General features: G+C 39.1%; 2 protein-coding genes across 7 annotated transcripts in view; one reads left to right on the top strand and one right to left on the bottom strand.

Annotated features, from left to right (window-relative positions):
* The window catches only part of uggt2 (UDP-glucose glycoprotein glucosyltransferase 2), a 42,264-nt gene extending 39,711 nt beyond the window's left edge, over positions 1 to 2,553 (top strand). For all 6 annotated transcript variants that reach the window (XM_081603009.1, XM_008400018.3, XM_008400009.3 and 3 more), the window contains 2 exons: positions 473 to 614; positions 787 to 2,553. In XM_081603009.1, the coding sequence (XP_081459135.1) occupies positions 473 to 614; positions 787 to 812 (168 nt within the window). In that variant the 3' untranslated portion in view covers positions 813 to 2,553. The remainder of the gene's footprint in view (positions 1 to 472; positions 615 to 786) is intronic.
* Positions 2,554 to 2,910: 357 nt separating this feature from the next.
* dnajc3a (DnaJ (Hsp40) homolog, subfamily C, member 3a) lies at positions 2,911 to 15,066 on the bottom strand. The gene is made up of 12 exons (XM_008400030.3): positions 14,831 to 15,066; positions 13,669 to 13,779; positions 13,452 to 13,576; positions 13,245 to 13,319; positions 11,868 to 12,020; positions 11,589 to 11,770; positions 10,950 to 11,069; positions 10,498 to 10,603; positions 10,264 to 10,384; positions 4,010 to 4,142; positions 3,530 to 3,678; positions 2,911 to 3,217 (listed from the first exon to the last, which is right to left on the bottom strand). The coding sequence occupies exons 1-12, from the start codon at positions 14,910 to 14,912 to the stop codon at positions 3,066 to 3,068; spliced, it is 1,509 nt and encodes a 502-aa protein (XP_008398252.1). The 5' UTR covers positions 14,913 to 15,066; the 3' UTR covers positions 2,911 to 3,065.
* Positions 15,067 to 15,090: the final 24 nt, after the last annotated feature.

The raw sequence follows: 15,090 nt of genomic DNA, 5'->3' as shown, positions 1-15,090 counted from the left end.
AATAAACAGGTAAATTCTTAAAGTTGACTCTGGATTTTCTATTTCTTTAATCAGATTTAGTCTGGTTTTTTTTTTTTTTTTTTCTACAAAGTCCTTTTTACCTTTCATGTTGCAGTGCATTGCATCTGCTGAGGCACTATAATGTTTGAGTGTATTCCCATCCACTAATGTCCACAAGGCACTTGGCATTTAGCAGGCAACCAGGCAATCCTGCAGTGTCCTAAACTAATTTGGAGAATTACTGGATGTGCTCCAGCGGACTGAAATAGGAAGCATTGTCTCACTGCGGTGTAGGTCACCACTTGGTAACTCAGATACAAGACCGGGCGTAATGTCCTTTTAACCAAATTGGAAATCAAATTAGGTGCAAATGCCTGTCGCAGACTGCCCTGGGAACTGGGGAGCCGACTTGTACGGACAAAGTGCCACTGGTGATGTGTGAGCGATGTGTTGGTCTGTTTTTCTGGTGCAGTGCAATAATCCTAAAACCAAAGAGCCCAAGCTGATGGCTGCAGCGAGGATCGTGCCTGAGTGGGTAGATTATGACAAGGAGATAAAAGAAATGCTGAGACGATTCCAGGAACAGACTCCAACCCCCTCACTACATAAGAAAGGTAAAGGAGGAGGGAAAAGACGTCCTTCCACAACGCTTTCCTGTTGTATTAATCAAACTGCAGCCTTTGTCTGTTATTCCTCGGCACGACTTAACCTTTTCCGCATCTAGATTTTTTATTTTTTTTTTCTCTCGCGTATTAAGTGCTCATTTTCGGCATTTCTTTCCTGCAGCAGAGAACCGGCGGGATGAACTTTAGCGTCTGCCAGAAGCATGGTGAAGAGGAAGCAGGCAGCACCTTTTTGCACGCAGGCCACCTGTGAAGCTTGAAGACAGACAGTTCCAGCTAAACATAGCTGTGGAGTGTTACATCCCCAGCCGGATGAAGAGGATGTGATATTTTCAGAGATGTCATTTCTGCTTCTGAAGTCGGTAAAAATCTCACAAACTCAGCACAGGATTTAATTGTGAAAGGGCAGCCAGAAACCCACGGCTTGAGGTTCTACAGCCAGACAGCAATTATTGGAGAGTCTTGGAAACACAATGTTCAAAGCACCACATCATGTTTGTTTTAAGGGAAGCATTTGGCATATGTTGCACTGTACTAGAAGAGAAGGCACATTTCTAAGTATATTTCAGTATTTAAAACATAACACACACGCCTGTCTGGGTATTGTTCTCTATCTGAACCAAGTGGAGACGATGTTGCCTTCGTCTGTAGTGCCAAACCAAAGTCGACTTATTAGATTTCACAAACTGCATTATAGACAGTCCGCCTTTTGTTGAACTCCACCCATCTATAACTGATCACTCCTCACTTGGCAACTTCTACAAGCTGCATGTTTCAGTAGTTCTTACCTTTTTTATCTGCATGTCTGTTTTCTCAATAGCAGTTCACATATCATTCACTATTTCCTAATAACACAACCATAGAAATCCCACCGCAGTTACCTGCTTTTAACTGGTTGTTTTTTAAGATTTCACGGCAAATTTTTTTGTCGCATTTTATAAATGCAACTACATCGGTTGTAGTAGGTTATCTTTACAGGGGAGAGAATTTAAACTTGGAAACTCGAGATGCATGGATGGACATAATTATGTAAGAACCAGTATAAAGTGCTCCAATTGGGGTGACTTACTTGGTAAATTCTGATTGCATCATGTAGGCAGCAGGGAAGGTAATGCAGTCTTAAAATATGAATTTTTTTTTAAGTTTGTTTCCTTTTCAAGACTTAGAAAATACTTTGATCCAGATCCACAATATTCCTATTGAATAGTCTTACAACATTTTTGTAATGAAAAGCTTGAAGAATGGCTTAAACTAACTCATTCACGCATTTAAACGTTAGAAGGAATGTTTAAGGTATTTTTAATGTTGTAAATTCCTCAACAGCTGAACTTGTAGATGCCCCTGCAATTTAGTATCAACAATTTTTTGTTTTACCAGAATCTCTCATTTTCAACATCTGGAATCCAACTATATGCACACATTCAGATAACTTTCATCCAAAAACCATTATCAGTAGGGAGGAGTTTATTTACCAGCTACTTATGTGTACCGTTTCTTTAACTGCTGGTGTACGCAGAGTACGTGCTCAGAGAGAAGGCAGCCAACGGGGGAAACCCAAGTGTTTACAGAGTGGAGTTGGACAAATGGTGGTCTGTCTTTGGTACTCGGCTTCAGTTTTCCCAAAGAATCCTCAAGTCATGTTTTTATAGGTAGCATGTCAAAGTTTAACTTATTTCTGTGTTAATTATGTGACTTTTTCAAACATCCAGTGATTTTTGCCTCAGGATTAAGAGAACGTGTTACTGCTCAAATCAAGCCAACATGTTGTGTTTTCACTTAAAAAAATTAATGTTTTTAAACAAGTTTATGCAGGCTGCTCTCAGGACACCTTTGTTTTATTGTAAAATGTAAAAAAAAAAATCAATGTTTATTAATATTATGTAATGAGAGGGTGGATAAAAAAAAAATAAACTTTTGCTATAAAATCTAAGTTCTTATCTCACAGGTCATCAGTGGATGGATGGATTCAGTAAAGTATGCATATTTCTAACTACATACAAGGTGCATTTTCCTGTCTTTTTTTTTATAGCAATTCACCAAATCCAGATTCATGTACATAAATAGTTTTTTTTTTATTTACAGTTCAACAAAAATCCATTTATATAAAAAATAGTGTTTATGAATAAATTTTATCAGGTGAGTGGATGTGAATTGCAGCGTGTGCAACACATGGAAACGATCCGAATGTCAGAATGAACTTCATATGTTGACAAATGACAAATAAGCCGCTTCACACAAGGCAGAAACAGATATACCCTCCCCACCCCCCGCCAGGCGACACCCGAGGTTGCATTATTCAACAACAGAGATGAGTCTTTAATTAAAGTCACCATTCGCTCCACATTTTTCTGACAGTTAGGAACTGACATGTTTTTTTCATGCCAGTGATCTCCCTTTCAAAGAGGGAGGAGAGGAAAATCCACTCCAGTTATAGCGGACTTCTCAGTTGTAGCTAAATTTGAAGTTGAAGGGTCCAGAGCCGAACGGGTTGAAACCTTGGAAGCCGTGGAAACCTCCGTGGAACGGGTGATGGTGGCCCTGCTGGCTCTCTGGATCCATGGGGTCTTCGCCGTGGTCAAACTTGGTTCTCATTTCTGAAAAGCACACATTTATCAGAGGTTCTGGTGAAAATGAAAACATCATCTTTTTGTTAAAAAGACGATGGCTAACTTGGCTAAAATGCTGAGTTGCGAATACAAGTAAAACGCTACTGTCTCTGAAATGGGATTCATTCTGACTGAGAAATGTACACAGTTTAGGACGTGAAATCTTTTTCTTGTTTGAATCAGCCAGGCTTGACTGTGTGATGACAATAATCCAACAGGACAAAATAAATACCAGTAAGGAGCCATTTTCTGCAAGATGGGCACTAACAGCATCTCAGACTGTGCAGACGTCGTCCTTACCGGGATTGGTGAGAACCTCTTTAGCCTGAGCGATGTCTATGAACTTCTTCTCTGCTTTCTTCTTCTCCTCCGGGTCCTGGAAGTTGTCAGGGTGCCACTGTTGAGCCAGTTTTCTGTAGGCACGGATAATCTCTTTTTTCTGGGCAGTTCTGTGAGCGTGAAGAGAGCTTTATCAGCACATTTTATAAAAATACGAACATCTCAATGTCAACATAAGCTGCAGCTAAAAATACTTTTGGTTTCTAAGTTGGTGTTCCGGTTCCTGTATAGAAAACTGAGTATTTTCAAAAGTATAATGACTCAATAGTGGCTCAAGTAGTCTTTGATTGTAGGGATTTTCTTTTTGTAAACTTGAATGAAAAACATTCCTTCCTGACACATGCTTAATTAGAATTAAAACATTTCAATTTTAATTAATGCTCCCCTAAAAAAAAAAAAATCCAAACTAAATTTCCAAAATCCAGCGATCACAGCACGGACCTCTTCACTCCAAGAATCTTGTAGTAATCTCTCCTTTGTGACTGTTTGAGAAGTCGCTGAGCTTTTTCCAGACCTTCTTTGATCTCATGGTCGTTCTCGCTGTGTTTTGCTGCAGTCTCATAGTCTTTAATGGCTGGAAAGAAAAAGAGAAAAATAATGTTTAATACCTCTTTTCCTTTTTGTAACGTTAGTACTGAAAACTTCTATGTGTTTTAGTGGGACTTTGTCAGACCAACACAAAACTGAAAAAAGGATTAAATGATGTTCAAACGTTCAGTCTCCTCTACTTCAGCACCCTTAAATAAAATCCAGTCAGTAGAGTAAGTAGAGTCCACCTGTGTGTAATTCAATCGCAATATAAATACAGTAAATGGTGGAGGTGGGAAGATGAATGGACAAAAAAAAACATTTAAGATCAGTGTTTCTCAACCTTTTTTGGGCCAGCGCCCCCCTAGCCTTTATCCAGGTCCCTCACCGCCCCCACCAAAAGATTTGCAGGCTACTTCGCACTGACCATTATTTTATCATTAATATTACTCACTATTGTAGATGTTTGATTTTTATGCTTGTTTCTGTATTTATCATCAAAAATAATTTCCCAGAGAACAAAAAAGCCATGTGAATAGAAATTATTTTCACAGGCATCTACAAAAAATGCAATGAACATTCAAGTTAAAATCGGTAGGCCTAACAGCAGCCAATCAGAGTGGAAAAAATATTCTTATGTTGTGCCATTTTCTAGTTGTTAAATATTACACAAAATGACCAGATAAAAGATGATCAACATGCCATTTTAAACTTTGAACTATTTGCAAAACGACTGAGCTCTGCAACATTAAAACATGGATAGAACTGTAACTACATTAATCATACCTCTTCTTCTCTTCAGTGTTTGTCATTTTCTGGTGCAGCTCTGTGCTGCCTTCAGGAGAATGGGACATCAGACTATCATCCATAAAATTTCACTTCATTTATTGTTCAGACCAGAGCTTTCAGTGGAAAAACAAAAGTTCCAGGTCATTTTAATGCCATACAAATATGAGACAGAAACATGGATTATATCTTTATATAGACCTGTCTATTGATTATAGATTAATAGTTTTACTGGACAGAAATGACAAAGAACAAATCTGGTTCTTAATCAAATCCTAATGAGTCAAACTGAAAGTGTCATGGAGTCATCAGCCTCATGACATTAGCACCGACATGAAAAATAATATTGAAGAAATAAATATATCAAATCTAATTAAAAACATAAATAAGTGATAAGTTCTTTACCGTTATGGTCTGTAAGATATATTTATTCTTAGTCCTAGATGTGGTCTCAACAAACCCACGACATTTCAACAATATTATTTTACCTTTTATGTGGAAATAGTGTCCTCTGTATTAATTATTGCTAGAAAGGTCTTGCCATACCAGTTTATTCCTCTGTATTTATTCTTGCATTTTGTTCTTCATTCATTTCCATTTAGTTTCCTTTGATTATTATTATCCTCTCTTGGTTTATTGCTATGTCCACTTTAGTTTCTTTCCTGTTGCTAGATTTATTTTATCGTTTATTGACCATCAGTAATCTCACCACCTGCTGCGCCGCCTAATCAACACATGATGTGTTTCACATCATGTGTTGATTTTTCACTGTTCAGCGTCAGATTCTCTGTTTTTATGCCATAATTCACATCTAGTTCGTCGTTCCATTTTATGTCCCACTTCTCCTGTTTCATAGTTTTGCATTATGTGGCCGTCTTTTTTTTTTAAGCCCCTAAGGTGCAGGGCGGTCGGGAAGAGTATCGATGGGGAAAAGGCAGACTGACATAAACCTTTTAAAACAACGGAAACAATTTCTGCATTCTGATTATTGAAATTTAAAAGTGCTGTGTTGTTCTATCACCCCCGTTTCATACCGGACCACTCACAGCTCCGGTGTTAACGCTATAAAATGAACGCTCTTCATCGTGGTATCACACATGGAGGGATTTCTTTATTTAAATGGGTTCATTTTTCAGAGGGATACACAGTGAGGGTGTCGTGATTTTAGCTACCAGTAGCAGGAGAACAGAGCTGCGCCAAAAATCTAACAGAAGCTACAAACACTGAGTAGAAGAAGAGCTGCCATCGATACAGTTGCAGCCAAGCATGTTTTAATGTTACACAATACAGTTTTACCAAGTTGCTCAAAGTCTAAACTGGTATTGTTGTGCATTTAAGGTGTAAAGTTTACCTTCGACTAAATGCCCCCAAAGAAATCCCAGCGCCCCCTTATGTAAAAATTTCCACCAGCGCCCCCTGCCGTCCTCTGAATGCCCCCTGGGGGGCGGTATCGCTATTTTAGAGGCTTAAAAAACAATTGGGACTGGGGTGGAAACATAACTAGAGCTTCTACCGCATTAAAGCATATTGATGCCTTAGAACAGCCTAGTCAAAGTGCAGACTTAAATAAATTTCATTCCTTGGCAAGACGTTAAAGACGTTCTCCATCCACTGAGCTTGAGCCACATGACTTTCCTAATACATCATAATCATGAAGAAGCTTTGCAAAAAATAAACGTACCCCACGTCTAAACATACAGTCCTTTCAGAGACAGAATTTTTTTTTATTTAGTCACTTTACTGAAATTAAGAATTTGTGGCAAACTTAAGGAAAATCAAATGCTTCAAGCCTGCGTTTCTCCGTGTGACTGAACAACAGGAGGCTAAAAGAGTTGTTTTAGGAAACAGCAGCGCAGCATGCAGAACACGTGAATTCAATTTGAGCCAGCCACATCACTCCAAGAAAAAAAAAAAAGTAAAAAAATAACAGAGGAGGCAATCACAGCGATGCATGTTAACAGCAGCTGGTACGCATGGAAAAAGGCTCCTCCAGGATATTACATTATTGCCTGGCTGACACAAAGAGCCAGTGGTCTGTGCTGATTTAAATGCATCTACTGACTGAGAAGTGATTAATTAAAATGGCTTTTTACTGTAGATTGCATGCAGAGGTTTAAAAGCAGCCGAAAGTGCTTGTGCCTGAAAGAAAGAAAAACAGAACTGATGAATTCAGAGGGGTGCTTTTTTTTGGAAAAACAGAAAGTAAAAAAAAAAATATATATATATATAATTTTTTTTTTTCTTTCTGCCTAATTTGAATAAACTGCACTGAGGACCAAAATAACCCAGATATGCTAAGCAAATGTCAGGAAAGCTGACAAGTTATTCAACTTGATAAGAAATGAGAGTGGAGGAAGAAATGGTTTATATAAACTTGTGAGGAAAACAGTAAATCTCCTCTAAGGGATCAGCAGATGGATTACTACACCTTAAAATGTCAAGCTGCTTTAAATAAATTACTCAAGTTTCCACATTCAGAAAGTGCTGAAAACTACCCAAATATCTAAGGTGTGTTGTGGTGGCGCAGGGGTTAAGCACAACCCATGTATGGAGGCCTTAGTCCTCGACGCAGCCGTCGCAGGTTTGATTCCCGGCCTGGCGACTTGTGCTGCATGTCTTTCCCCATCTCTCATTACCAACTTTCCTGTCAATTAACTATCAAATAAAGGCCACTAGAGCCGATAAAACCTTTAAAAAAAAACCTACCCAAATATCTGCCATTATTTGCCTTTAGTAGCTCCCATCGCTTCATAAATGTTGGCCTACATGCTCTTGCTTTATCGACGTCACATTAATTTAATAGGTTCCATCTGCAGCTTCTTCCCTCTCGATATAAACTCATTCAGCAGGAAGCAGAGGCGGCTTCAGGCTGCTTGCGAGCGCAAGTTTGGCTGCTTTGTGCTGTGTTGATCCTGCGAGGCGAACCCAGGTGAATTAAACGCCCATGTGTTCTGACACATTAAAGGCCCACATGCGGTCCGCCGTCTCTTAACGGCTGATGTGCTCGAGTCACGTTAATGACAGCACAGATTAATCTCAGCGAGGGTTTTTTTTCTCGGGGATGTGATGGTGGGGGATCTCGAAGATGAATCTTATTTCTTCTTAGCCGACTTTACAGAATGATAGGGTTTATTGGAGAGTTTTACAAGATGTTTTTTTGAATTATTATTACAAAAGGTTTGGGGGTTTGTTAAGACCTGGAAGGAACTAAAATAAAGGAGCAGGAGGCTGAAATTAATGTTTTGTTTTGTTGCAGCCATTACTCCATTTATGTGCATACTGACCTTTACAACTAGCACCTATGAGATGTTGGCTCAGTAAAATTTAAAAGTGAAACCTAACATGACTTAACATCCTCAAGGGGGTTTGAAACATGAATGTCTAACGTGCTTTCTTTCTGTTTTGAAAATTGTTAGTAAAGAATAAAGCACAGCTCTGAATTGGAAAAAGTGTTTTTAAAGCATGTTAATTCACAGCTGCCCTTCAATGCATAAAAAAAATCATTTGAAAGTTTTAGTAATTAAATTAAAAAAGTAAAATATACATTTTTGTTGACTCATTATTGTAGCTAATAACAATAATTTTACATTTAGGGTGCAAAACTTGATCGATATTCCACTAATATATATTAAAAAATTACGCAATTGTGCCATTTCCATTAAATAAGATCCTCCGACTACTTCCTGTTGTCTTCTTCGTGGTCTGCACCAAAGGCAACATCCTGTCACTCGTGTGATGCTAAAAACAGTATTTCCATTACAGTTTTGCAAAACAAGCCAATGTTGACACAACTGAAAAATCATTGTAGCACCAAAACTTTTCACAAAAATCTAGAGTTTTTTTTTTTTTTCCCCAAAATTGCCATGTTTCCATATTGCATAATGATGTGGCCAATGAAAACACAGCTGCTGTTCTGCTAACGAGCTATCATTTGATCCAGGTGAGTTGAACAAGGAAGAGAACTTAAACAGGCAGGATCCCGGCCCTTGAGGACTGACTTTGATGGTCAGATGGTCACCAGCACACACAAGGAGAGTGAATCCATGCTGAGGAAGCAGATCCTTTACAGAGTGCTGCATTTGTGTGCACAAATAGAAAGTTGAGTGGAAGAAAAAAGTACACAAGCAAAGTCCATTTAGGAAGTTGGGGGAGACTTAAAGTATGAACTTCAGCAGGAGTCAGAGCTTCAAGAGTAATCTCAATGAGATATACCCAATACATTGGCTACGTCTGACATTCATCGTGTTAAGCCACTCCCAAAATAGAGATATCACCAAGAGTGTCTGATCTGGGTTAAAAAAAAAAGCACTCAGTTGTCCAGAGTCGTCTTTTTAGATAAAAGTACATTTTACATTTCACTTGAAAATGGAGGAATCAGAGTCTGGAGGAGGAGTGGCACAGAGACACGCAGTCCTAGGAAAAGCCACGATTCTGTGCAGAGAACCTGATTCTGAAATACTAACGTCAGGACTGTTAACTGCTCTTATGCTGTGATCCAGCAGGGACCCCTTGTGGTAAGACTGTGTCATTACAGTTACCATCAGCGGGAGCCTTTTGTAGAAAAGTGAAGACATCCAATAAATAAATAAAAACATTTTTCAAAAGCTTTAGATTAGTTTTAACATCATATTAAAGGCATACATATGAATTCAGTGTCAAATGGTAAACCGTATAAAGATTGCATCCACTACTTAAAATATATGCTTTCATGACAAAAATGTTTTCTTTTATCAAATCAACAAGTTTACTTAGAGTTAAGGAATCCTATTATTCTGATGCAAAAAGATTTAAAAAGACAAGCTTAATAATTAGCTTATAGTACATTATTCATACTCCTGATTCTAATAAAAGAATATTCTCTTCACTGTAGCTCTGGCTTTATGTTTGAACCTCTGGCCCAGTCTCAATTCTTTTGTAGAATTTTCTTCAAAAGCATAATGCTGCCACCACCGTATCTCTAATCTTTAATTGCAAATAGGACTAACGTTCTCCAACAACCCTTCTAGGGTTTATTTCTGTAGCCATACAGAAATAAATTACACACAGTTTATTTACTAAACAGGCAACTCCAGAAGGAGTTCAGTTTGCACTACGTTTTCTGACTTTCCTTCTGCTTGGGAATTATGCATCATTCTGTGTTGCCATCACTTAATGAAATACACTTAAGTTTTTGGTTGTAACAAGACAAAACATGACTATTAAAACTTTTGCTACACACTGTATATTTTCTTTATTAAAAGGTAGAAGTGTTTTAGCCGTTTTCTTTGTTATAATCAGATATCTGTCAAGATATCCGAGTACACACGCAGGAGAAAAATAAAGAAGTTTCAGACAGAGTTGAAATGTAAGAAATTACAGCGCGGTGGAGCCAGCAGGCTTACCTTCTTCATACTGTTCGTCTTGAACGTAGGCCTCGGCTCTGTCCTTCAGCACATTCACGTTCTCAGGATCCGACTGCAGGACTTCGCTACACGCCGAGACCGCCCTGCCCCCCTGCTGAGCCTGCTCAGAACACAAACCCAAACACAACGGTTCAGTTAATATTCCTGTAAACAAAAAAAATAATAAAAAAAAACTACAGAGTGAGTTTTTGAGGCAGCAGTGAGGGCTCCGACCTGTGAAAGTGCGTGGCAGATTCTCTCCTTGGCCAGAGCGGAGAACTGGGGAACATTGGGCTCGGTCTTCATAACGGCTTCATATTTACTCACTGCCTCCTCAAACCTTCAAGATCAGGAGGACATGTCAGCCAGCAGAAAACGCTGCACGGCGTGCAGCATCATTCTCCAAGTGCAGTCTTATGAACACTGTGCATTAAGTCAAATTTGATGAGACAGCCGTTCACGTTAAGATAGGATTTGCAGGCATGTGTATGAAACCAGAAAGTGGGAGTGCTTCAGGATTTCAAAAAGAGACTATAGCTGATGTGACCTCTGGTATTTAGAGGGGATATTTCATTCTTACCATACCATAAAAGATAATGAAACATATTCAGGCCCTTTGAAGCATTTCACCTTAACCATTTCAAGCCAGCACACATTTTCTTAAAGCGACGGTCCGAAACACAAACCTCTGCTCTCGGATGAGCTCCTCTGCAGACTGGATCTGTTTGTTGAGCTTCTTGACCTGTTTGTAATGGCTGAAACACTGCTTGTGATCCGGATCCAGCTTCAGGCACTCGCGCACCTCACTGCGGGTCACAGGAGATGAGCAGACTTTTTATGCTTTCTTTTTTTTTTTTTATTACAGAAATATTTCACTGGTTTCTTGCTACATTTACACTGCGCCAAGTGCTTGAAATGACTGACTTTCTGGCTCTAATAACCAAGAGAGAGTGGCATATTCAAGCAGAGTTATGGTGTCTTGCAGAAGTATTTATGCGCCATAAAGTTCTTCATATTCTGTCACATTATAGCCACAAACTTCAAATCATCTTTTAGGAATGTAAATGCTTTTTAAACTCTTATTAATAAAAACCTGCCGTCTTTACTCAGATACCCTTAAATTACCTTCCGACTTTACTTTGTAGGTAAAGTCAATCAGTTTGCAACTGAAATTCATGGTTGTAATGTCAACACAGTTCAATCGATGTGAAGATTTCTGCAAAGAACTGCAGGTTGACTAAAGAATATCAGCAAATATTTCTAAAAAAATCATTTCAGAAAGAGTGCATATGTGGCAAAACAAAACTCACAAAGGCCCTCCTTACTTGAGTGACATCTCGTGGTCTCCGAGGTTATAGTAGATGGTGCTGAGCTTGTAGAAAGCCTGGGTGTTGTCGTTCTTCAGCTTGGACAAAGCTTTGAGGTCGCTGATGGCCTTCCCCATCTCTCCCATCTGAATGAAGCACTCTGCTCTCATCTCACGAGAGGTCACATCCCAAACGCAGGTCTGGGGGAAACGGGCAGAGGCAAACATTTGCAGGCGACTGCTTCACAAACACGGTGAACGCTCTGCAGTAATAAACAACAGAGGCGATGCATCTTACCTCAATTATCGCCTCGAGCTGGGCAGCGGCTGTCATGTAGTCTCTGCTGTCATAGCTGCGGCGCGCCTCGGCCACAAGCCGCTGGAGTTCGTCGGACTTCGCCAGCTGGCTTGTAGCTTCCTTCTCTTCTTTGTCCGAAGGGTTGGATTTGAGCTGGAACGTTTTAAGGCGAGGCATTGCGTCTCTTAGTTATGCTTAAATTACAACCAGAATGAGGAAGATCTGAATTTGAAATGTTGCAGGCTCAACAAGGACCAAAGAAACCCTCCGAAAATCACAACGAAAGCTGACTTCCAAAGTCACCTACGATTTCCCTGCCATTGGCTGCCTCCTCTCCAAACATTGCTCCTTGAACCCATTAGCCGTAAAGATTCTCATCATATTTACCAGAGCAATATCTGCTAATGACTGAGATGCTGCATAGGAAGACCCAACCACCCTTTCAAGGGATTCCTGCAAACTCAGCTGAGAGTGGAAACATAAATGTGATGCATTAGGTTAGACTACAGCTGCAGACTGCTGAAACAGCAGGACAGCGTCCACCTCTGGCCAGGTTACTTGGCGTTATTACAGTAAAAGGTTTCACCACCTTAAATGGACTTTCCAGAGGGACTGCAGCTCATCTGGCAGTAAGGAGGAAATTCAAACAAGGACTTTCTGTTTTGACATTGAACCATTGTTTATTTTTTTGTGATTCTTTAAGTAAAATCACTAATCTTGAAAAAGAAATAAGTCTTCCCTTTTATTTAAAAGTGAATATTTCTGATCTGCATAATGAGTCTATCTGTACGGATTGCTGAAGAAACAACATCAACACTGGAAGCATTGTGTCAGGCAAACATTTTGTTTTAATGAATATGGTTCTTCCTCGTGATTTTGTTTATACTCTTACGACAAATGATGTTTGGATGAACCTGAAAGCCTTTCAACACTCAAATGGGATTCGAGTAGTTTGTATCTCAAAACATGGTACAAAAGGACAGCATCACATCCAAGGTGATAAGAAAAAAAAATGAAAGAAGGACAATGCATAATAAACCGTCTGAAGGCTATTCAAAATGTTGTTTTCTTTTGTTTTTTTCCAATATGCTTTTCCGGGTAACCTTCTACTGAGACACTCATAAAAAAAAACCCATAACTAAACTCATCATTCTGCCGAATCTTATTGTAGAACCAATAATGTTGATCCAATCAAGCAAACATTACAAGGTAACTCTGCTCAGTATATTGTTCAACAAATGTTCTCTTTTGTAAAGGAAATGTAGCCTTTTTTTTTTTTTTTTTTTTTTAAACTTGCTGGAATGAGGGAGATCAGGTTAACAGATCAACACTGACCCCTCCTGGACAAGTCTTGCTTAAACATGAAACTACACCTACCACCTTCTTGAAGTCACTTTCTGCTTCGTCCAGCTTTCCCTGCTTCAGCAGAAGGTTTCCTCTCTGAAGACGTGCCTTTTAAAGAGAAATGGAGGTGTTAGATTTTGATCTACTGCAAAAAAGAAAAAGAATTACTAAACCTGGCAGCGCAATATGACAAAACATAGGAGTAAAAAGTTATTTCTGGTTTCAAAGATAAAAACTCACAGATGTGAAGTCTGGTTTGAGTTCAATGACTCTGCTTAGGTCTGGCAGTGCAGACTTTGATTTTCCCATCGCAAGAAACACTGTAGCCCTCCTGTAGTACGCAATATAATTCTTGGGGTCTCCATCTGGGTACATGGCAGAAAATACAACCACACACCTGTCCTAAAATGCATTTTATTGAGTAAAAATAACATGCTTTTTTATTTACAGTACTCACCCACAGCAGCATGAAAATGTGAGAGGGCATCAGCCAGCTGTCCAGCAGCAAGCAGCTTCTTTCCCATTTCCATGTGATTGTCGACACTTCCATCCTTCCCACATTTCACTCCTGGAAACACACGAAGAGATAACAATGTATGCACACACACACACACCCAGTCAGGCCCACAAGTTTTAAGAAAAGCAAAAAGCATTGCTTTTCACAAAGTTTGCTGCTTGAGTGCAAGGATTATTTGCTTTACTTTTATTTTTTACTTTCTGAAATATCCTAGTCTGGTTTGTTAAAAGTTTTGGATTTACTGTGAGAATTGTAGTTATTCAATTATGAAATTAATACTAAAAAAAAATGCATTTCACCTATTAATTGTAGACACACATATCGGTCTTATAATTGATTGTATTTGGCTCTTCCATCCCTTTAAATATAACAGCTGCTTACATGTGTTACCGCAGAGCCTGCTGCGGGCAGAGTTAGACCAGGTGTGAGTTCGCAGGTATAAAATAATGAAGCAGCCTTATGCAATCTGTCACTTTGCTCTTTAACTGCCATGCAGGAAACGTAGCAAAAATAACAGATGTCATAGCAGAGTAAACGGTTAGCTAATGTGAAGTATAGTTAGTAACTTTATTTTGATCAATTTCTTAAACTTATTTTGCAAAATCGATTAGAACCAAGTTGTTAATTGTACGATTTACATTTACGTTAATGACAAAAGTTATTTGTTTTAGTGCATTTTAAATTTATAGAATGTCTCCTGATCACTCTTTACAAAAAAATGCAAAAAAAAAATTGGAACAATAAAGTTTTTATTTAAAAAACAAGATTCCTATCGCTCTCAAACTTTATAACCGACCAGCTGAAGCTTTTTGTCTTTTTTTCCCCCACGGTAAAAGTCAGCTTATTTGTTTAGTAGTCAATATTGTTAGCTTTTATTATTTTCAGAGTCAAACACAGAGAGAAACTTCCAAACAAAAACAAGCTAAACCACTATAATTACCTAGCTCAAAGTGAGCCAAAACAGCTAGCCACCTAGCAAGCTAACAGCGTCAGAACTCCAATCACAGGTCAGTTTGACTTATGGATAACGGTTATAGTAAATGTCACCGTTACAAAGACAGTAACTATGGATATCTGAATAAAGCTAACTAGCAACTCTTACCCTCATATCGCATGTCAATCAAAACAAGAACATATGGGATGTAACTCAGTATCTTGTGGGCTACATGCTCGATGGACACCATGGTTGAATTTGGTCTTCTCTCGGTATATCCCAAGCTGTCAGGTGATGATTTACCAGATGCTTGGCTTAGCTCTCTGTGGTCCCATGTGTTGCTTTCCACGGTTGTGCATAGCTCCCCTGTTCTCCCCAGCAGTCACAGCACATCAGCACACTCCGCTGTCCGGTCGTGGGGGCCCCTG

This window comes from Poecilia reticulata, chromosome 2 (assembly GCF_904066995.2).
Source record: "Poecilia reticulata chromosome 2, P_reticulata-male-v2, whole genome shotgun sequence".
Taxonomy (NCBI): Eukaryota; Metazoa; Chordata; class Actinopteri; order Cyprinodontiformes; family Poeciliidae; genus Poecilia; species Poecilia reticulata.
Note: the sequence above shows the minus strand (reverse complement) of the source record. Positions and strands in the feature narration are given on the sequence as shown.